Raw genomic sequence first — 16,777 nt, 5'->3', positions numbered from 1 at the left:
TTACAGCATCTGGTGTGGCTCAAAAATCCCCCCAAAAACGTTTAAGATACAGTTAACGATTTTTTTCTGTGTTTTAAAGGCCATGGCATGGTGCCCGTTGGCAGAAATGGGAACTGCGGCCACAGGCTTTGCAGATCTGGCTGCAGGTGCTAGATAACCTTTGGCCAAAATGCGTACAGACAGTTGACTCCGGCCTGAGAAGGCGTGTGCAGTTTCTCAACCCTCCATGTGCCTCTTCTCTTAATCCCGCAGAACACTACCTAATTTTGGCCCGTTTAATGCCCGAAGTAACATCTATGCCCCTTCATCCACTTATATGGACAAACCAAAGACTGTTTGATGGAAAAAAACAGGAACAATTGCAACGAAGGAGAAGATCTTACTACCTTTCAGCAGCAGCAGCAGCAGGATCATCATCATCATCACAGGCGTTAAGACATTCCAGATCAATACCAGCTGTTTACCAACACCAGGTTTTTTTTCAGGGTCCCTCCTGGCACCCGGTGCCCAAGCAGTGGTCAATGTCAAATGGCTCCAGGTAACCAGTACCATATATACACCTTGCTTTACGCACAAAAGTGTACTCAATGCCTCAGGTGGTGGACCCAGTTTGGGCCAATGTAAAGTAAAGTTGCTCACCATAGAGACTACAGTACTTATGAGACCCATGTTGGAGGAGAGTGTGGGGGTGGGGGGCGCCCACAAGGATGGAGGAAAGGGGACTGGGTGTACGTGTATTAGAGCTCTGCACCAACAAAAAAATCAATATGGCAACAGTAGCCAGAAATCACCCTAAGACCTTCTGGCAAGTTCCTCAAGAACAAGCGATCCAATTAGTAGCACCACTTCAACATAGTAATAGCCACAAAAAAATAAAAAATGTTGCAAGCATGAGGTCAACTTACAGTTCCGCTGTTGTGCCAAAAACGACAGCTTTTTTTAGGACCAAAATTCATTGTAACACGCCCATTATGTCATTAGCACATCAATCAAAATACAAAATGATGGAGATCAAAAATACAGATTCTACCTTCAGAAAACACTGTTCACTCGCAGAAAGCATGCCAGTGCATGCATAAACGAATACTTCTCAAAAAAGCAAAGCAACAAAAAAATAAAAAAGGTTGCCCTGCAATTTACCTCAGTGTTAGTGAAAGATCTTATCTTAATCGTATTTATAGAGTGCAGCGTAAACCCAAAGGCATCTTAGCACTAGAGCTAAAGAGGAGAGGTCAGCCAGAACAGCAAAGAACTAAAAAAGTAAAGTCTTCAGTGCCTGGCGAAACTCAATACTGCGTACGGAAAATAGACGGTGCCCACCACTGAAAAGGCACGGCCACCCACCCGCGCAAGCCTGGTCTTCGAGGGCTGAATGGTCTTCAACGCTTGCGAGTGGAGAGGCCTGGCAGGTTTATAGATGGAGAACTTTGCCTGAAGAAATTCTGCTCCAGATTTATAGAAAGCTTTATGCACCAAACATCACAATTTGAACTGAATACGCTGCTCCACAGAAAGCCAATGGATCAAAAATCCCATAGCATGGAACGGATGAGGGGCACAAGTGGAAAAAGTGCATTATTCACAGTTAACTAGAATGTCACATGCTTTAAACCAGTAAAAAAAAAAAAAAACATTATAATAATAACATATCGCCTGAGGAAAGAAATGGCAAAAAATTAAAAGGGTGTTTCATTTGGAACAAAACAGACATTACAGAAACAGAAGACGAGATTCCAAAACTGGCCAACAGAGGGAGTGTAAGGCGTGAATAATAGCGACACAAGGACTTAATTTGTCATAAAGTGAGAATAGAAGAATTGAGAACAGAACAATGGGGACAGATTAGAAGCAGGAAGACCAACAAGAAGACAGTAGCAATAATAAAAATCGGTTAAAGAAAACTAAGGAAGGAGTTTTGCAGCATAAAAAGTGAGAGAAGGACAGGATTTACGAATGCTAAAGAGTTGGAAGCGATACGAACGTGCAGGGTGAAGTGTAAGTAGAGAGAGGAATCAGGGACACCTAGACCCGGGTGGAAGAAGAAAGCAGAAAAGAAAAGGATTTCAGTCTTGGAAGCATTCAGATGTAGGCAATGAGAGTTAATTCAAGATTGGATAGCCAGGGATACAGGGTTAGTCGAGTGAAGGGTGTCGGAAAAAAGAGAGACAGAGCGGAGAGTCATCAGCATAGAAATGTGCAGAAAGACCAAAGGGCGAAACAATAGAAGATAGGCTAAAGATCCCATATTAACAAAGCAAAATTGTAGTGCAATTAGAAAAAGAAACCGGACTATCCTATTTGTCTTAGCAGGGATACATATTTCAAGTGAAAAGCTACTAAACAGGCATAACAGGTGTACCATGGAGAGAGTAGGATGAAGAGCTTTAGTCCCATCAATATGTGCAATCATGAGGGCTAGTATCACGGTCCAGAAGTCCTGGGAAGGAGAGCTCAATCTTGTCGAGCAGCATGATCTGGTACCACACAGAGTCTTCTTGCTGATGTGCTGCTGAAAGGAGATGAACCCGAGTAGTTAAACATACAGGGTAAATTGGGGTGTGAATCCATCCGGGTTGGTCGGGATATGTTTTGGGTATGTGTATGGAATTCACATTTGACTAGTGGCACAGTATTCAGAAGACAGAGGTCATGGGAGCAGTTTACATTCAAGGCACAGCTAGGAGGGAATTTGAACACTGCACCTCCCATAATGTCGACTTTCAATAAGCCGACCTCCAGTACAGTGATCACAGATCACTGTCTCCCGCATCCCCCCCGCTTATCTATTTCAGTGGCAAACCCCTGTGTCCCTTCCATTTCCCTAAAGCATCAGTTCTCTCCCACTGACATGGGTCTGAACTGGCGCCGCAGGGTCCTTTTTTGTATATTTTTTTGCCCGCTACCATCTAATGGAAGCACGGTACACCCACGCAACCACCATTAAAACTAAAGGGAGCGGGGTACACCCCGCAATTCCCTCTCCCCAGTCGCGGTGATGGGCTTCAGGATTTTAGGATGGTGCAAAGGCGCCGTTTTAGGCATAACCAACATTTTTGTTGGCGCAGTGTTTGTACGTTTCTGCTAGGAGTCATCCGAGTGCTGGTGTAGGCTCAAAATGTAAATATACATAAAGACCAAAAATGTACAGACCTTTGTAGGGGATGAATGAAGGTGAGGGACCTATACTGTATTAGCACCCTGGCGTGGGGTGCCAGGCAATCGGGTGGCTAGGAACGTGGGCTTGAATCGCGGGTGAAAGGTCACATTCCATGCTGCCCGATGGCCGGTATTCCCCTCCCCCCCCCAGGGTGCTAATACAGGATGAGTCCCTAATCCCCAAACTTACCTTATTTAGGCTGCCGCAGCACTCGCCGCTACACCATCCGCTCTGCTCACAGCCACAACTGCCACCATGGAAAGGGAAGAAGAGCCCCTCTTCCCTTTCCATGGCGGGTATCTTTGTAAAGAAGGTTCCTTCATACAACGGGGCACCACGCCCATCCTGTTCTACGAAGGAAAAAACATTTTTTGTATTAGCACCCAGTGTTACAGCTTTAGCAACCCGATCTGCTAATACCAACCCTTGGAACATGGACTTAAGGGTAAGTATGGTGAACAGCCTGCAGCCCTCACTATCCGCCCTTGTTTCACTGGGGCTGATAACTTGGGCTGCCAGGCAGTTAGCCCCCCATTCCAGCCCTTTTAACGTGGGTTTAACACCATAGTACTGACATACCCTTCTGCAGCATGGGAAGTGAACCAGCTGTAGAGTGGCTGGGAAATTGCACACAAGTTTTGTTTTAAGGTTGAATTCCTTCCAATTACGGTTTACCAAATTTCTACTATGTAGAGTTTTTCTGATTCCAGAAGCAGTTCGCTTTCATATTTGAACTAGTCCTCATCAATGCTCTATCAGTTTAATCTGTGACAAGTTTGTACTGTAGAGGCAATTAACCGTCCTTTTTTATGTAGGTGATAGTCCCACTGAGATCATGCTGTTCTATGCAAGTGTATCTTGGATTATCAAGGCCCTTCATTAACCTGTACTTGGTGTGGGTACTTGCATTGTTCCATTCCATACAGTTTCTTCTCTAGTAAGTAGAGCTTCTAGTGACAGCTATTTATTTATGGTAATCATACTGTTGATCCATGGCATTTTTTATTTTTTACATTTGTATAGCGCACAAACAGCCCTTGGGCGTCGAGGCGCCGTTACTTGTGGAGATCTTAGTTAAAAGGAAATAGTAGTACATGTTAATCCTGTACCTATTCGTTGCATGCAAGGGAAACTGAGTTCATGATCTGGGTAAATATTGTGCACTGGCTACTAGCTACTAGCTATTTGCTAGTGATTATCGACTGATGAGTAAGAAAAGGGTGTGCCATTTTCCATGTAGAATTAAGGTAACAAGTGAATTTTTAAGGCCAACTAGTAGTTTTCAACTTGAAATATTTACCCATGTTCGTTCTGATATGTTCCATTTGTGAGGGCGTTTCTTCTACTGAACACTGCAGCATCTATTAATTATAATAGTAACCAGCTTTTAAGTCATAATGTGGTTCCCTGCCGCAAAATGATTTCCATACAGTTTTAACTTCTGCATGCATCAAATGGATGTGACATGCTTTTTACTCTTAAGGAGAAAACTCCTGTTGTACACCTTTGAAGAAGAAGAAAAACAAATCGCAAGTTAAAAAATACGGACTAAAATACCACCCAAACTAACACTTATCTGGAGCACTGGTTCCATAAGTATGGAGGAAAGAGGACTCTGGAGTAGGACGAAACTGAGTTGCTCTATCACCACAGCAAAATATTACAATTAAATAACTGATGCAAAAGCATAATCTGGATGTACTCGAAAGAACAGAACGGGTGACCAGACTTATTAGCAAGTGAAGAAATTAAATTACGGTACTAAAACGAAAATGTTTATATATCACAAGGTAAAAATGCATACACAAACGAATAATGACGATTTTGAGTGCAGGATCTTACAGAACAAGGGCAACTCGAAAGGCCCTTGCGATGAGAGTCTGCACCCTTAGTGCTGGCCATCTGTCTTGCACCAACTGGAAAATACCCCAAAAGTAAATGCAAAAAAGCAAGAGGAGCCTTGCAGCATTCAGTGAAACAAAAGTTATTAGAAAAACTAGCAATTACGCTTCAAGCTCAGCACTTAGTGTACAAAAAGTGTATAACAAGCACATTGACAAGTTTCACCATCACATTTATGCTTCAACATATGCTGCACGCAGCTACTGCAGTAAGCAAAAGAGTGCATGTGCGAATAGAGTGACAACAGTAAACGGTTGCACAGATTTGTATAACTGGGATGACTACAAAAAAGGGCTGCATGAGCAGTCATTTCAAAAGAAATATTAGTTAGAAAAAACTGTCTTTACTGGGCATCAGTTCAGCTTTGAAGGGTAAAATGGTCTCGTATTATCAAATATTCTAACAAATGTTAATGTTGTGCCCCGCCTTCCACGGATTGGCCAGGACATAGTGATAACAGACGACCTACAAACTTTGCAGCATTTCTATTGAATTTTGCTCAAATGTTCAAGTGGAAGATCAGAGACTGGGCAACGCTTCTGCACAAGGAGATGAAATTGCCTACACTGAAATAGTATTCATGCAGATCTTCAAGGTCTAGAAGCGTTATCCACTCAAGCATCCCACACAAAACATTATCAATGGGTTAAGGGCTTGGGTAATACATACTGCTTAAACTGTGGAGACAGGATTTCAGCACACATTCTATTAGTGGTAAAATGGTCGGCATTCATTTCAGGACAGTCGGGAAGGCGAGAATCCGGATTCCTAGATACATTCTAAACAAGAGTCATGATTACCGTGATGGACCTACAGAGAACGTGGATATACATAACAGTTGATGTCAATTTGTCAGAAAGTCTTGATTTTATTAATAACTGAGGGCCAATATTGCACCTATACAAACATTCAAACCTCACGTTCCTCTCTATGGCACCAGAAACGTTGCACTTATTGATGTATGAGAAGACAAAAGTCTCTGGTGGATAGTGAAACAGTAACTTCCAGCACCTGTTTTTCCACACAGTGTTATTCCAGATGACACCGTCAAAAAAGAAGACAATAGAAAACACTAATCTATGCTGACAGGTCGTAACGTGACAAACAGTAGTATTTTGTTCTTTCCTTTCAAAATCCCACTATCAATTGAGAATCGCCCAGAAGTGAGATTTCTTTGACGGAAACTACATGCAACACTGTTTCCATCTTTAAAAGAAAAAATCTCGGTCAACACAAAGGAGAAAAGCAACATTGTATAGCACGAAAGAACTTAACCACCATTCAATTTTAGCCAAACAAGATAAGTCATAACTAATTTAGCAACCCTTTAGAAAAACCATGCATGAAAATTAACATCATCAAGTTGGATGTCCTCTGGTATTGCTTCGAGGGGGGGGGGCGGTTGTCAAAATACCGAAGGGTAAAATACAGTATCAGTGTATCTGCACATCCATGGTACGCCCCTCTGCAGTTTCAAAAGACAATCCTTTGTGTCTCTACAGCCTACAATAACGAAATCCCTACATTCTGTTATCTCAGCACAATGGCTAACCTACGCACGACAACTATTTATCGGGGGCCTATTTAGGCAATGCTTATTTACACAATGAAGCATAGTATGAACCACCAAATTCTGCATGCAAAGAAAGTGCTACACCCTACAGTGCAGAGAGACATAATCCCTTGCGCTGATGGTACAGAGCATGATCCCCCCCCAGTCCAAACAAGCCAGACTTTCTTGCCACACCCCTGAAGCTTGGGTGCGCTAGCATAAGGGGATGTCAATGCTTGCCTGCAAATAAGTGGCATCAATCCCAAAATGTATGCATTTGGTCGCGTCCTTTGTGTCTGAAGAGACAGGCAGCAAGCACACTGACATGTACAAAGGGAAATGCTTATTGTTGCAGTTAAGTGATTAAACTGGAGAGCAGGGAATACAAATCCACCAGGTATCCACTCCCATTCTGAAGTCCCCTCCAACCGTCACTCCGGGAATCTAGAGCACTAGATTCCATATTCCATTAAGCATTTCTCTCGTGCACACAGCCCATACAGGCCAGGCATACAAGTCACCACACATACCTTTGTTTGCATAAGGAAGCATCAGTACACTCCCAAATTAAGACTTTCAGATCTGTATAGTCAATCAAAATCCACACACACACCACAACTGAGGAATCATGCTACTCTGTGCACTGCCAACAGCCTCTAAGCATAGGGGTTAATAGTGCTCATTCACATGGACTCTGAAAACGTGGCTAATGCACAGCTATACAAATATAGTGCACGGTGTAGTACTATTTTGAATAACACTGTGCGCGTTATTTATTAAACCCACAAAACCCCATGGCCCAACCTCCTAACTAAGCACCATCCAAATTTCTAAACTAGCCTTTTGCCATCAGCGACGACTAGATCTGCAACTGCTCTTCTACCACACTAGTCACAGCTATAACCTCAGGTTTAAGAAGAGGCAGATGAGTTCTCAATCGCCAATACGTATGCATCATTCAGCCTAGGCTGTAGACTTTCACAGAACTCTTAATCCTCCCTCAATTTATTTTGGCCATAGCAAAACAGTTCACCCACTCCACACAGCTATACTTCACTAAATGCTGGTAATACCATACTCCCTTTGTTTTTATTAATTGTGTTTAGAATATATTAAAACTTGTAATTATACAATATATAATATAAAACAATTCATTGCAATTCAGCATTAAAACGTACGCCACGATTTACGATCATAAAACATGGCCAATATGGCCTAAAAGACTACACATTCCTCTCCAAATGTATCTTACTGGGTCTTGATTCTCATCTGTGATTCCCACAAATGCATACACCTGTATACAATATTTAGTGACCGTTGTACCACTAATAAGGAGCTTTCAAAAGTAGGCACAGTCTGACATCGCATTAGCTTTCAACTTTGTCTTGATTTGTTTCCAAACACAATGTAGCGCAATTTGGAGAGCTTTAGTCTTCGATTGTAAACAGTAGGGCCAGAAGCAGTTTTCCTTGATGATGTCCTAGCGATTTACAAAGCGTCCCAAGACTGACATATATAGAGCTCCCTTCTCCCTACATTCTATCAATACTGGTCTTACTTTCTCATCCATGGTCAGTAGATTACACAGATGACATGTACGTTCCAATTTCAGGAAGCCTCGTTCAACTCCAATAACAGTCAGCACTGGTAATCTGCTTGTACGCAGTCACAAAAAGTTGCGCAGTGCAGGAGCCGGGCATAGCATTTGATCGCTCTGGGGCAACTTGAAATTATGTGTTTACCCTGCTATATTAGTGTATGTTTTCAGTGTCATGTGATCGGAGTTTGCCGCCTAATCCCATTTTTCTTTCTTCTGATGAACGCTTTATTCAAGAAATGAAATTCTCAATTCCAATTTATCAGATCAAATGTGGATTTCACTAACCTAGTACAGTCATCATCCCTATCCTCACTATATGTCTTCCCCAGCAATTCCAATGGTTGACATTTGGGTTTTGTTTGAGATTTTATATATAGGAGACATCTCTGCTTAAACACCATAGCTGTGAGGGATATCAAACCCAATTCTAATCGTAGCAGTTCCATACGGACACGCAAAGCCATACCAAAAATCCTCCTCCAAAATGTGCCCTCGATAACCTTAAACCAGGTCAGACCCTTCACAGCCAGCGCCTCCATGCCATTTCAAACATAGCACAGAACAGAAGCAATGTTTATAGAGCATCATGATGCAGGCAAGGCTAAAGCTTCATGTTTCTGTAACGAACTTGGAGATTAGGGAAGTTAAACATTAATGCCTTTCTTTGCTTGACAGGAATGACTTCTCACCCCTATCTGACAGCTCAACGCCAAGCTAAATGGAGATGTACTCAATGGTGTTCCCATCGACACTCAATTTTGGCTTCCCGATTTGAAAAGTATATTATATTTATTTTGTCAAAACTGACTTAATCCATTCTCGTCTGCAGATTTATACAGTTCTTCCAGCACCCTTAACTCCAGCAAAGGTGTGGTCAAGGATAACTAGGTCAACTACATACGACAGCCATCGGATTTTTTGTATATCCTAGCTTGGAAGTAGTTATCGATCTGCTTCAGGATAATGGGCAGATCAGACAGGCAACTGCTGAAATACAGGGGAGGTCGCACAGAGCCCTGCCCGACGCCCTTATTGATTTTAGTCAGCAACCTGACTGATACCCTGCTGTCTAGCGGTGCCCTCCTCATGCAACTTTCTTATAGCCCTTAAGATGTTCATATGGCAGCCCAGGTACTCCATCTTGGTCCATAATTGCGCACGATCTACAGAGTCAAAAGCAGTCCGAAAATCGACCAGAACCACATACAGACCAGGATTACCACTCTTGGTGACATGTTATGTTATATCAGTTTGTACATTAGTCTTAAATTGTGGACAACACCTGAACCAGGCCTAAGCCTTGCTTGGAATGTATCCAACAAATATGTACATCTAGCCACCTCTGCACTTATCGAGTAGAAATTAAGCTTAACTGTTAACATTGAGCATCACTAGGAGCCTGTAGTTGTTTTTTAAAGACCGGGACCAAAAACGCTCTTCGACGGGATCTTGTATTATATCCTTAACCATCACCTTTCTATACATAATCTGCAGTAAGGTTCCCCAATCTCTGGGATTTTTTTTATGACTACCTCCACCAGGCCATTCGGGCCTGGAGCACAAGATCGTTTTAGTCGGGATATTTAATATCTCATCTTTACCTATTACAATATCAGCGTTCAGAGCTCCCCTTTCGCCCATTTGGGCTTTTCAGTTTAATGTCACTGAATACCTACCTCTCAGCGCTACACAACTGCACTCTAGTACCCAATAGTAGTACCAGAATCCCTTTGGCCTGCAATGCTCTGTCCTACACTTAGGCTTGGTATACTAATACCCACTTATCAGCACTCCAACTCCTTATTTTTTAAACATGTACAAAGACAATGTTTATTGGCAACCTAGCTCCCCATAGCTTTTCAGAAGATTCCCTCCCTATGTTTTAGGCCTGTCCCCAATCAGAGGTTCAACTCACCCACTCCCTATCGCTTAGCCCGATTGCTGGCAGGAGCCAGCTCCTCTTGCCCATTTTCTTTAATCTAATTATTTTGTCTAAATAATGTATACTGATTGACACCTACGCTGCAGCCTTAACCGGATTCCTTATACCCCTTTTTGCAACCCACTTGCTTTGCTCCACATCATTTAGGTACTTTCTGGTGGACTCCTTTTCCCAGCGCTCTATAGACCTGTCAAACTCTCTCAACCTCTTCTTCCACTTACCCGGCTCTCCTTGATTGCTTGTTTATTGCCCTCAGGGTACCACTGAACCCGTACGAAGCCCCTGCGCAAGGGACGCACAGAGCCCTCCTCTGAAGCCGAGCTGCCGTGCTCTTCCTCATCCTCGTCATCCGACTCCTCGCCGTGAATGAGTCGCACTAACCCAAAGCGCAGAGCACCACGAACCCGACCAGATACAAGGTCGTGGGAGAAGAAAAGCCTCTGCAGCGTGGGTTCGGCAGGCGGCGGTGAACAGGGCGATGGAGAAGACGAGCCACCAGGTGGTGCAGTCGGTAGCGCAGCAGCGATCGGGCCCGGGCCTGCCGCACTCTCGGCCCCGTCCGCCATCTTGGTCCTGAGGAGAACAGAGGGAGCCGCCTGAGCGAAAACGCCGGTTACCAAGGGAGGGGCGCGTCACGCAGTCGGCGAGATGACGTCACACCCCGTGGTGCCGTTGTTATGAGACAGAGGATGCTTGTTGCTATGGGTTATTAAAATGAAAGAAGGACAATAATGGACACACCCACGGTGGACACACCCCCAGACGGAAGAATGGAAATAAAAGACAGATATTGCTAGTCATCGTGCAAGCAATAGAAAAAAAACCATGAAAGATAGAACCTTGGAAATTAATAACTAAAAGACTGAAAGATCAGTTCTCAAAACCAGAGAGAATATTTTATGTCGAGACCCAGAGGCTCGGATTATGCTCAACTCAACTCTTTACTTCTGGAGCAGCCAAATACCAATTGACATAACTTTCAAAATAAACTTTCAACATAAACTGTTAAAGAACTACAACTTCCATGAATCAAGTGTTTTAGAAGTTCGCAAATAATTGGTTTAACTTTCCACATGATCCTCAAACTGTCAAATCACTTCCATACATGCCAACATTCTGTGACAAAAATCTGTAGGAATCTTAAAGTTTAAAAAATAGCAATTAGCATAATGATGACTTCAGAGGAAATGATGTCACATCAATTTTATCCCCTTCCCCCTGCACTTTCGCCTTCCCCCTCACTTGCGCGATCTCAATGTCACCTGGCCTAGTAAGATCGTTGTCTCTGTCTTACCTTTGTTCCCCCTCCCTTGCCTCGTCGCACGTTAAAACACTTGAGTATAGGCACGTTATAAATGCCATATCATATCATATCACCTCTGGGGGATAACATCCACTGATTATCAGGAGATGGCCAGCCAGCAGGGAGCTGAAACAGGAAATATCCACTGCAAAGCTATACATCCTTCCATGTTAGCAAGTGCCTGCTGTAGAGGAAGCAGTGTGAAAAGGCAACTAGGTGGTAACACTTCTGTATACCCCAGGAGAAGTGACGCTGCAAGGGCTCCCACAAATGCAGATTGTAAGGCAAGCTCCAGAACAAAAGTAAGAAATAGATTGCTGTGTTACAAGGCTGCTAACGGGCAACAAACTTGGGGCAGTTGCTGGGTGCCTCCGTGAGGCGAAGGGCCCCTTTGAACTGAAAAGATTGAAAGGTCCCAATGCCGTCCCTGCCCTTGACACATGCGCTTTTTGTTCCTGCCTTCCTGGATCCGTTCTTTAGTTTTACTTCTATTTGTGCACCGAGCTACAAGCACAGTACCAGAGAGACACTTCTCTCATGAGTGGGGAACGTGCAAGAGGCCCAGGAACAGGTCTAGAGTAGGTCTGACTAATGGGGAACAAACAGCTAAGGAGCAACAGCCCCCTTATTTCAGGGACACTCTGCTCTGTTAACTATATTGGTGGGCTTATGGTATTACAACAAGGGGCAGCCATTCAATGGCAAATGGTCAACACAGTGATTTGTAGTTATTTAAAATAGTGTTTAATGTATTTCTCTCACAGGGCAAAGTGTTTCCATTTAAACCAGCTAATGGTTTACAGTTAAATAATTGCACATACACTGTAAAGCACTCGATGCCCAGAACATTAAACATGTTTTATATCATTCCATGTACATTTCCATTGAGATCGTGCTCTCCTCGCTTAGGAGGGAATCTTATAGGTCACCTGCTACATTCAGATGACATTATTCTTCTAGACATGACCGCCATTGGTCTACTGCGAAAAAAACGCACTACAAATGTTTGTGAAAGAGAACAAACAAAAAATAAATGCAACAAAATCAGAAATCTTAATAATTTAGAAAACCCAAGCAAAAATAAAACAAAACGTTCAAATGGTGTCTTCAAAATCAACCAATTCCAATAACTAAGAGCACAAAATACCTAGGAAGCATCATCAGCGATGACTGGAGAGACAAAACCTGGATCCAACACTTACAACTTAAAATGGATCAACTATAGTATCCATAGACTCCATTGATATAGTACCCTGGTCAGACCATCATAGTATACATTTCTCCATCATGTGCAATGAACCAGACCCACCTAAACTCATCATAGCAGAATCCTACGTAACTAGAAACATCCGTAAACTCTCAGCAGAAAGCCTCAACCCGCTGTTAGCGAGCACCCTTAATGACAAAAGTATCAATATTGAGAACCCCTGCACCCTGGCTGACATTTATCATGAAAGCCTTACTACCACAATTGATACCCTAGCACCTTGTGTTAACAAAACCAAACGCAATGACAAAAAATCCTCATTCTGGTTTAACGAGGAACTAGTCTCTCTTAGACGGATCAAACGATCGCTTAAACACTGGCTAAACAAAACCCGCTCACCAGAAGCTATAGAAGCATTCAAAACCGCAAATAAAACATACAAAGCAGCCATCATCACCCACAAAGCAGATGCCATTAATATCAGAATTACAAGTGCCTCCTCTGATAGTAAAGAGCTATTCACTATACTCAAGGAATTGGATAATCCAATCCCTATTATTAACCCGGTCCAACCAAGCAAAGAATGGTGCACCACCATCCAAGATGCTCTTGCTACAAAAATTAAACTACTACAAAACAAAATTATCACCAAAAGAAATCTCCTGTCTGACAAATACATCACGTCCAACCAAATCACCAATCACATAGAAGGCTCTACTCCTCCCTTCAATTTCACCCCAGTCTCCCACGAGATAGTACAAAATACCATAACCAAACTTAAAGCATCTAACTGGAAAGGAGATAACGTCCCAGTACACCTAGTTAAACTATGCGCCCCCACTCTTACGCCGATAATCACTAATTTTGTGAACGCCTCGTTCAATTCCAATCTGGTCCCAGTCAGCATCAAAGAGGCGTGGGTCACCCCACTACTGAAAAAAACGACATTGGATCCACTAGCCCCTACAAATTACCGCCCCATAACTACAGTCCCATTCTTACTAAAAATCATTGACAAGATAGCTTACAATCAACTACAAACCCACCTTGAACAAAATAACCTACTAGGAGCTAGACAATCCGGTTTTAGGCCCAACCATAGTACTCAGATGGCCCTCTTGGACCTGAAAATTCAACTAGATACCATCAGAGACTCAGGAAAATTAGCTACCCTATTGCTGCTAGACCTATCAGCAGCATTTGACTTGGTTGACCATGACAAACTATGCAATACACTAAAAAAAGACTTTAATATTTCAAATAACGCCACCCTCTGGATCAAATCTTTTTTAGCGGACCGCACTTCCAGAGTTGCCATCGGGAAATATGCAACTGACCCTATTGCAGTTCCCATAGGAGTCCCCCAGGTATCCTGCCTCTCCCCCACCCTTTATAATGCATATACTAAACTCCTATTCTCAGCACATGACGATATGGGTGTCATCTACACAAACTTCGCAGATGACACCCAGATCCTCATCCCCATTACAGGGGATTACACCCATGACACATATACCATCAACAGAGTATATGCTATAATTCTAAATTGGATGGCCCTAAACAGGCTCTGCCTCAATGACGAGAAAAGGGAGGTTCTCATCGTGGGCTCCCAAAAAAGATTAAGTGCCCTCCACCCTGACTACACACATATCAACATCGACGGCACCCAGATCTCAGTACTCAAACAGGTAAAAACTCTTGGGGTGTTGTGATGAAGTGAAGGATCTGACCCTTGGAAGCTCTGGTGTGGCCCTGCATCACAGCAAACATAGGACAAGAGGATGATGTCATCAATGGGGGAGTGAATGAGTATGACTGACAGGAGTTTCAAGCCAAAAGAATGAAGGGAGGGAGAAAAGGTGTTTTTTTCTAATACTGGCTTTGGGTATGTTGTGTTTTGAATAGGAGCCGGTGTTGGAGGAAGAGGGCCCATCGTATGAATGGGCGTATTGAGAGGTATCCTGCGAAAATATTGAAGAGACAAGTTTGATTAGCACCCGTTGTGCCACTCGAGTTAAAGGGTACAGCCCGTTGGCTGTACTGCAATTTGGAAAGACACGGAATTCGTGTCACAAGAGAAAAAAGGTTGCAAACGTCTGAGCCAACTGACGGTGGCCTGTGCGAGTGCTGAGAGGGGAAACAGTTGTTCCTACTAGCTCCCACCGTCGTGAGGGAGGAATCTGGCACCGAAGTCCCGGTGACGAGTGGTTATCTGGGGAAGTCCTGAGGATACGCGTCGTTACGCGTAAGAAGAAAGCTGACGTGCCGCATACGAAGACAGCTGTTGTGCCGGAGACGGAGTCCTGATCGACCAAGGTTTGCAGCGTAGGACAGCAGGAGAGAGAGAGAGATGAAGCATCGAAGCGGCAGGGTGAACGGATGAACAGGAACGCGTCTGAAATGGACTGTAAGCCTCGTCGTTTCACAGGGAAGTCAGCAAGTAAGTGAAAGCACAGCGAGTGAGTGCGAGGAGTTACTTGGCCCGGAGGCCGATTGAGGAACTTTGCCTTTAGGAACTGAACTACGTTGTGGAGGCTAGATTCCTCAAAAAGGTATCCCGCAATACGTGTGAAACATCCAAGTGAAAGAACAATTCACTCGTATCTCTTAAGGGAGAAGTTCCACTGCTTATGTAAAGAGTGTAAGGAGCTAAGCTCCTATCTGGAAGTAATAACTTCACTGACTTAAAGAACTTAAAACTCCCCTTCCCGTTGAGGAGAGTAAAAGAACTGAGAGGTTTGGAAGGGCAAAAAGACGGTCATTTCTTCTAATGCCAGCTGGTATAGATGTCACTCGAAAACAATGAACAAGATAGTCCGACATTGCCACATATAACAGCTACCTACTGAAACCCTTATCACCAAAAGGGGATCTATCTTCTTCTTTATGGTTGGATTTGATTTAAATAAAGTCTCTTTTGTTAACCAAGCCACCTCACGAGTGTTCGTCCCACCTGCTAAGTCGTAACAGGTGTACATTGATGCCAACCTCACTATGCATAAACAAATATCAGCCCTCTCCTCTTCTACAGCTTGCACAGCTAAACTTATTGCTCTCAGCCACCAATTCCTTACGCCCACAAACTGCATTACATTGGCTAGGGCGCTGATTTTAACAAAACTGGACTATTGCAACATCCTATTTCTAGGAACGTCCAAATCTAACATAAATAAAATTCAATTACTTCAGAACAAAGCTCTTAGAGCGGCTCTAGGTATAAAGAAATCCGATCATATATCCAACATCAGGAGAGAAAACCACTGGCTGCCAATTGAAGCAAGAATTATCTTCAAAACACTTAGTGTAGTCTTTAAATACATCTCAAACAAAGCGCCCATCTATCTCAACAAGACCATCAAGAAAAAAATCTCCTGTAGGTCACTCAGATCGAACAACCTGGCCCTCTTGGAAGTACCACAATACAAATATAGCAGAGCAGGAGGAAGCAGTTTCAAAGTACTAGCCCCGTTGCATTGGAACGCACTACCTCTTAGTATTAAAAACGAGGTTACCTTATCAGGTTTTAAAAAAGCGTTGAAAACCTGGTTATTCAATAAATATTAAACAACCATTGCTAATCCCATTCCCACCCCTTTGACTGACTGTAATGTAGTATAAGTAAGCTATTGTTTGAATGTAACCGCTCCTCTGTATAAAAAAAAATGTCCTGTATGAACACTTGAATGTAACTATAACACTGTAAAATAAGTGATAACATGTCTTTAATCTCGCCGTGATACCCGTGGGTCTGGGCGAGTAATAAATTTAATAAATAAATAAATTAAATAAATCCCTAATCCTCAAGAAAAAATATGGTAAATTTTCGATCCAACCACTTTTGGATTTCTACAATCTAAAGGTAGTACCATCAATAACGTACGTTGGTGATACCGGCCTGAGAATCCTATGGAGACATGGGATAAACTCGATGGAAGATTCTGGCGGAGAATTTTAAGACTGCCAAATACTCTGCCTATTGGAGTCGTGTGTCATGAACTAGGCCTACATTCATTACACGTACACGTCATCTGGAAAGCATTATCCACCTGGTAAACAGGATTAAGAACCAAGTGATAAAAGGGAGGACCCGCACGGACGTACACAGACATGAACT

The 16,777-nt window shown here is 43.1% G+C and overlaps 1 protein-coding gene across 1 annotated transcript in view; it reads right to left on the bottom strand.

Moving 5' to 3' along the window:
- UBE2O (ubiquitin conjugating enzyme E2 O) overlaps positions 1 to 10,788 on the bottom strand; it is a 1,359,828-nt gene extending 1,349,040 nt beyond the window's left edge. The window contains exon 1 of the mRNA XM_069654680.1: positions 10,375 to 10,788. Within this exon, the coding sequence (XP_069510781.1) occupies positions 10,375 to 10,719 (345 nt within the window). The 5' untranslated portion in view covers positions 10,720 to 10,788. The remainder of the gene's footprint in view (positions 1 to 10,374) is intronic.
- Between the last annotated feature and the right edge of the window lie 5,989 nt (positions 10,789 to 16,777).

The sequence above is a fragment of the Ambystoma mexicanum genome, chromosome 3q (genome assembly GCF_040938575.1).
Source record: "Ambystoma mexicanum isolate Mex_15411 chromosome 3q, UKY_AmexF1_1, whole genome shotgun sequence".
Taxonomy (NCBI): domain Eukaryota; kingdom Metazoa; phylum Chordata; class Amphibia; order Caudata; family Ambystomatidae; genus Ambystoma; species Ambystoma mexicanum.
The sequence above is the reverse complement of the archived record's forward strand: the minus strand, read 5'-3'. Positions and strand labels throughout refer to the sequence as shown.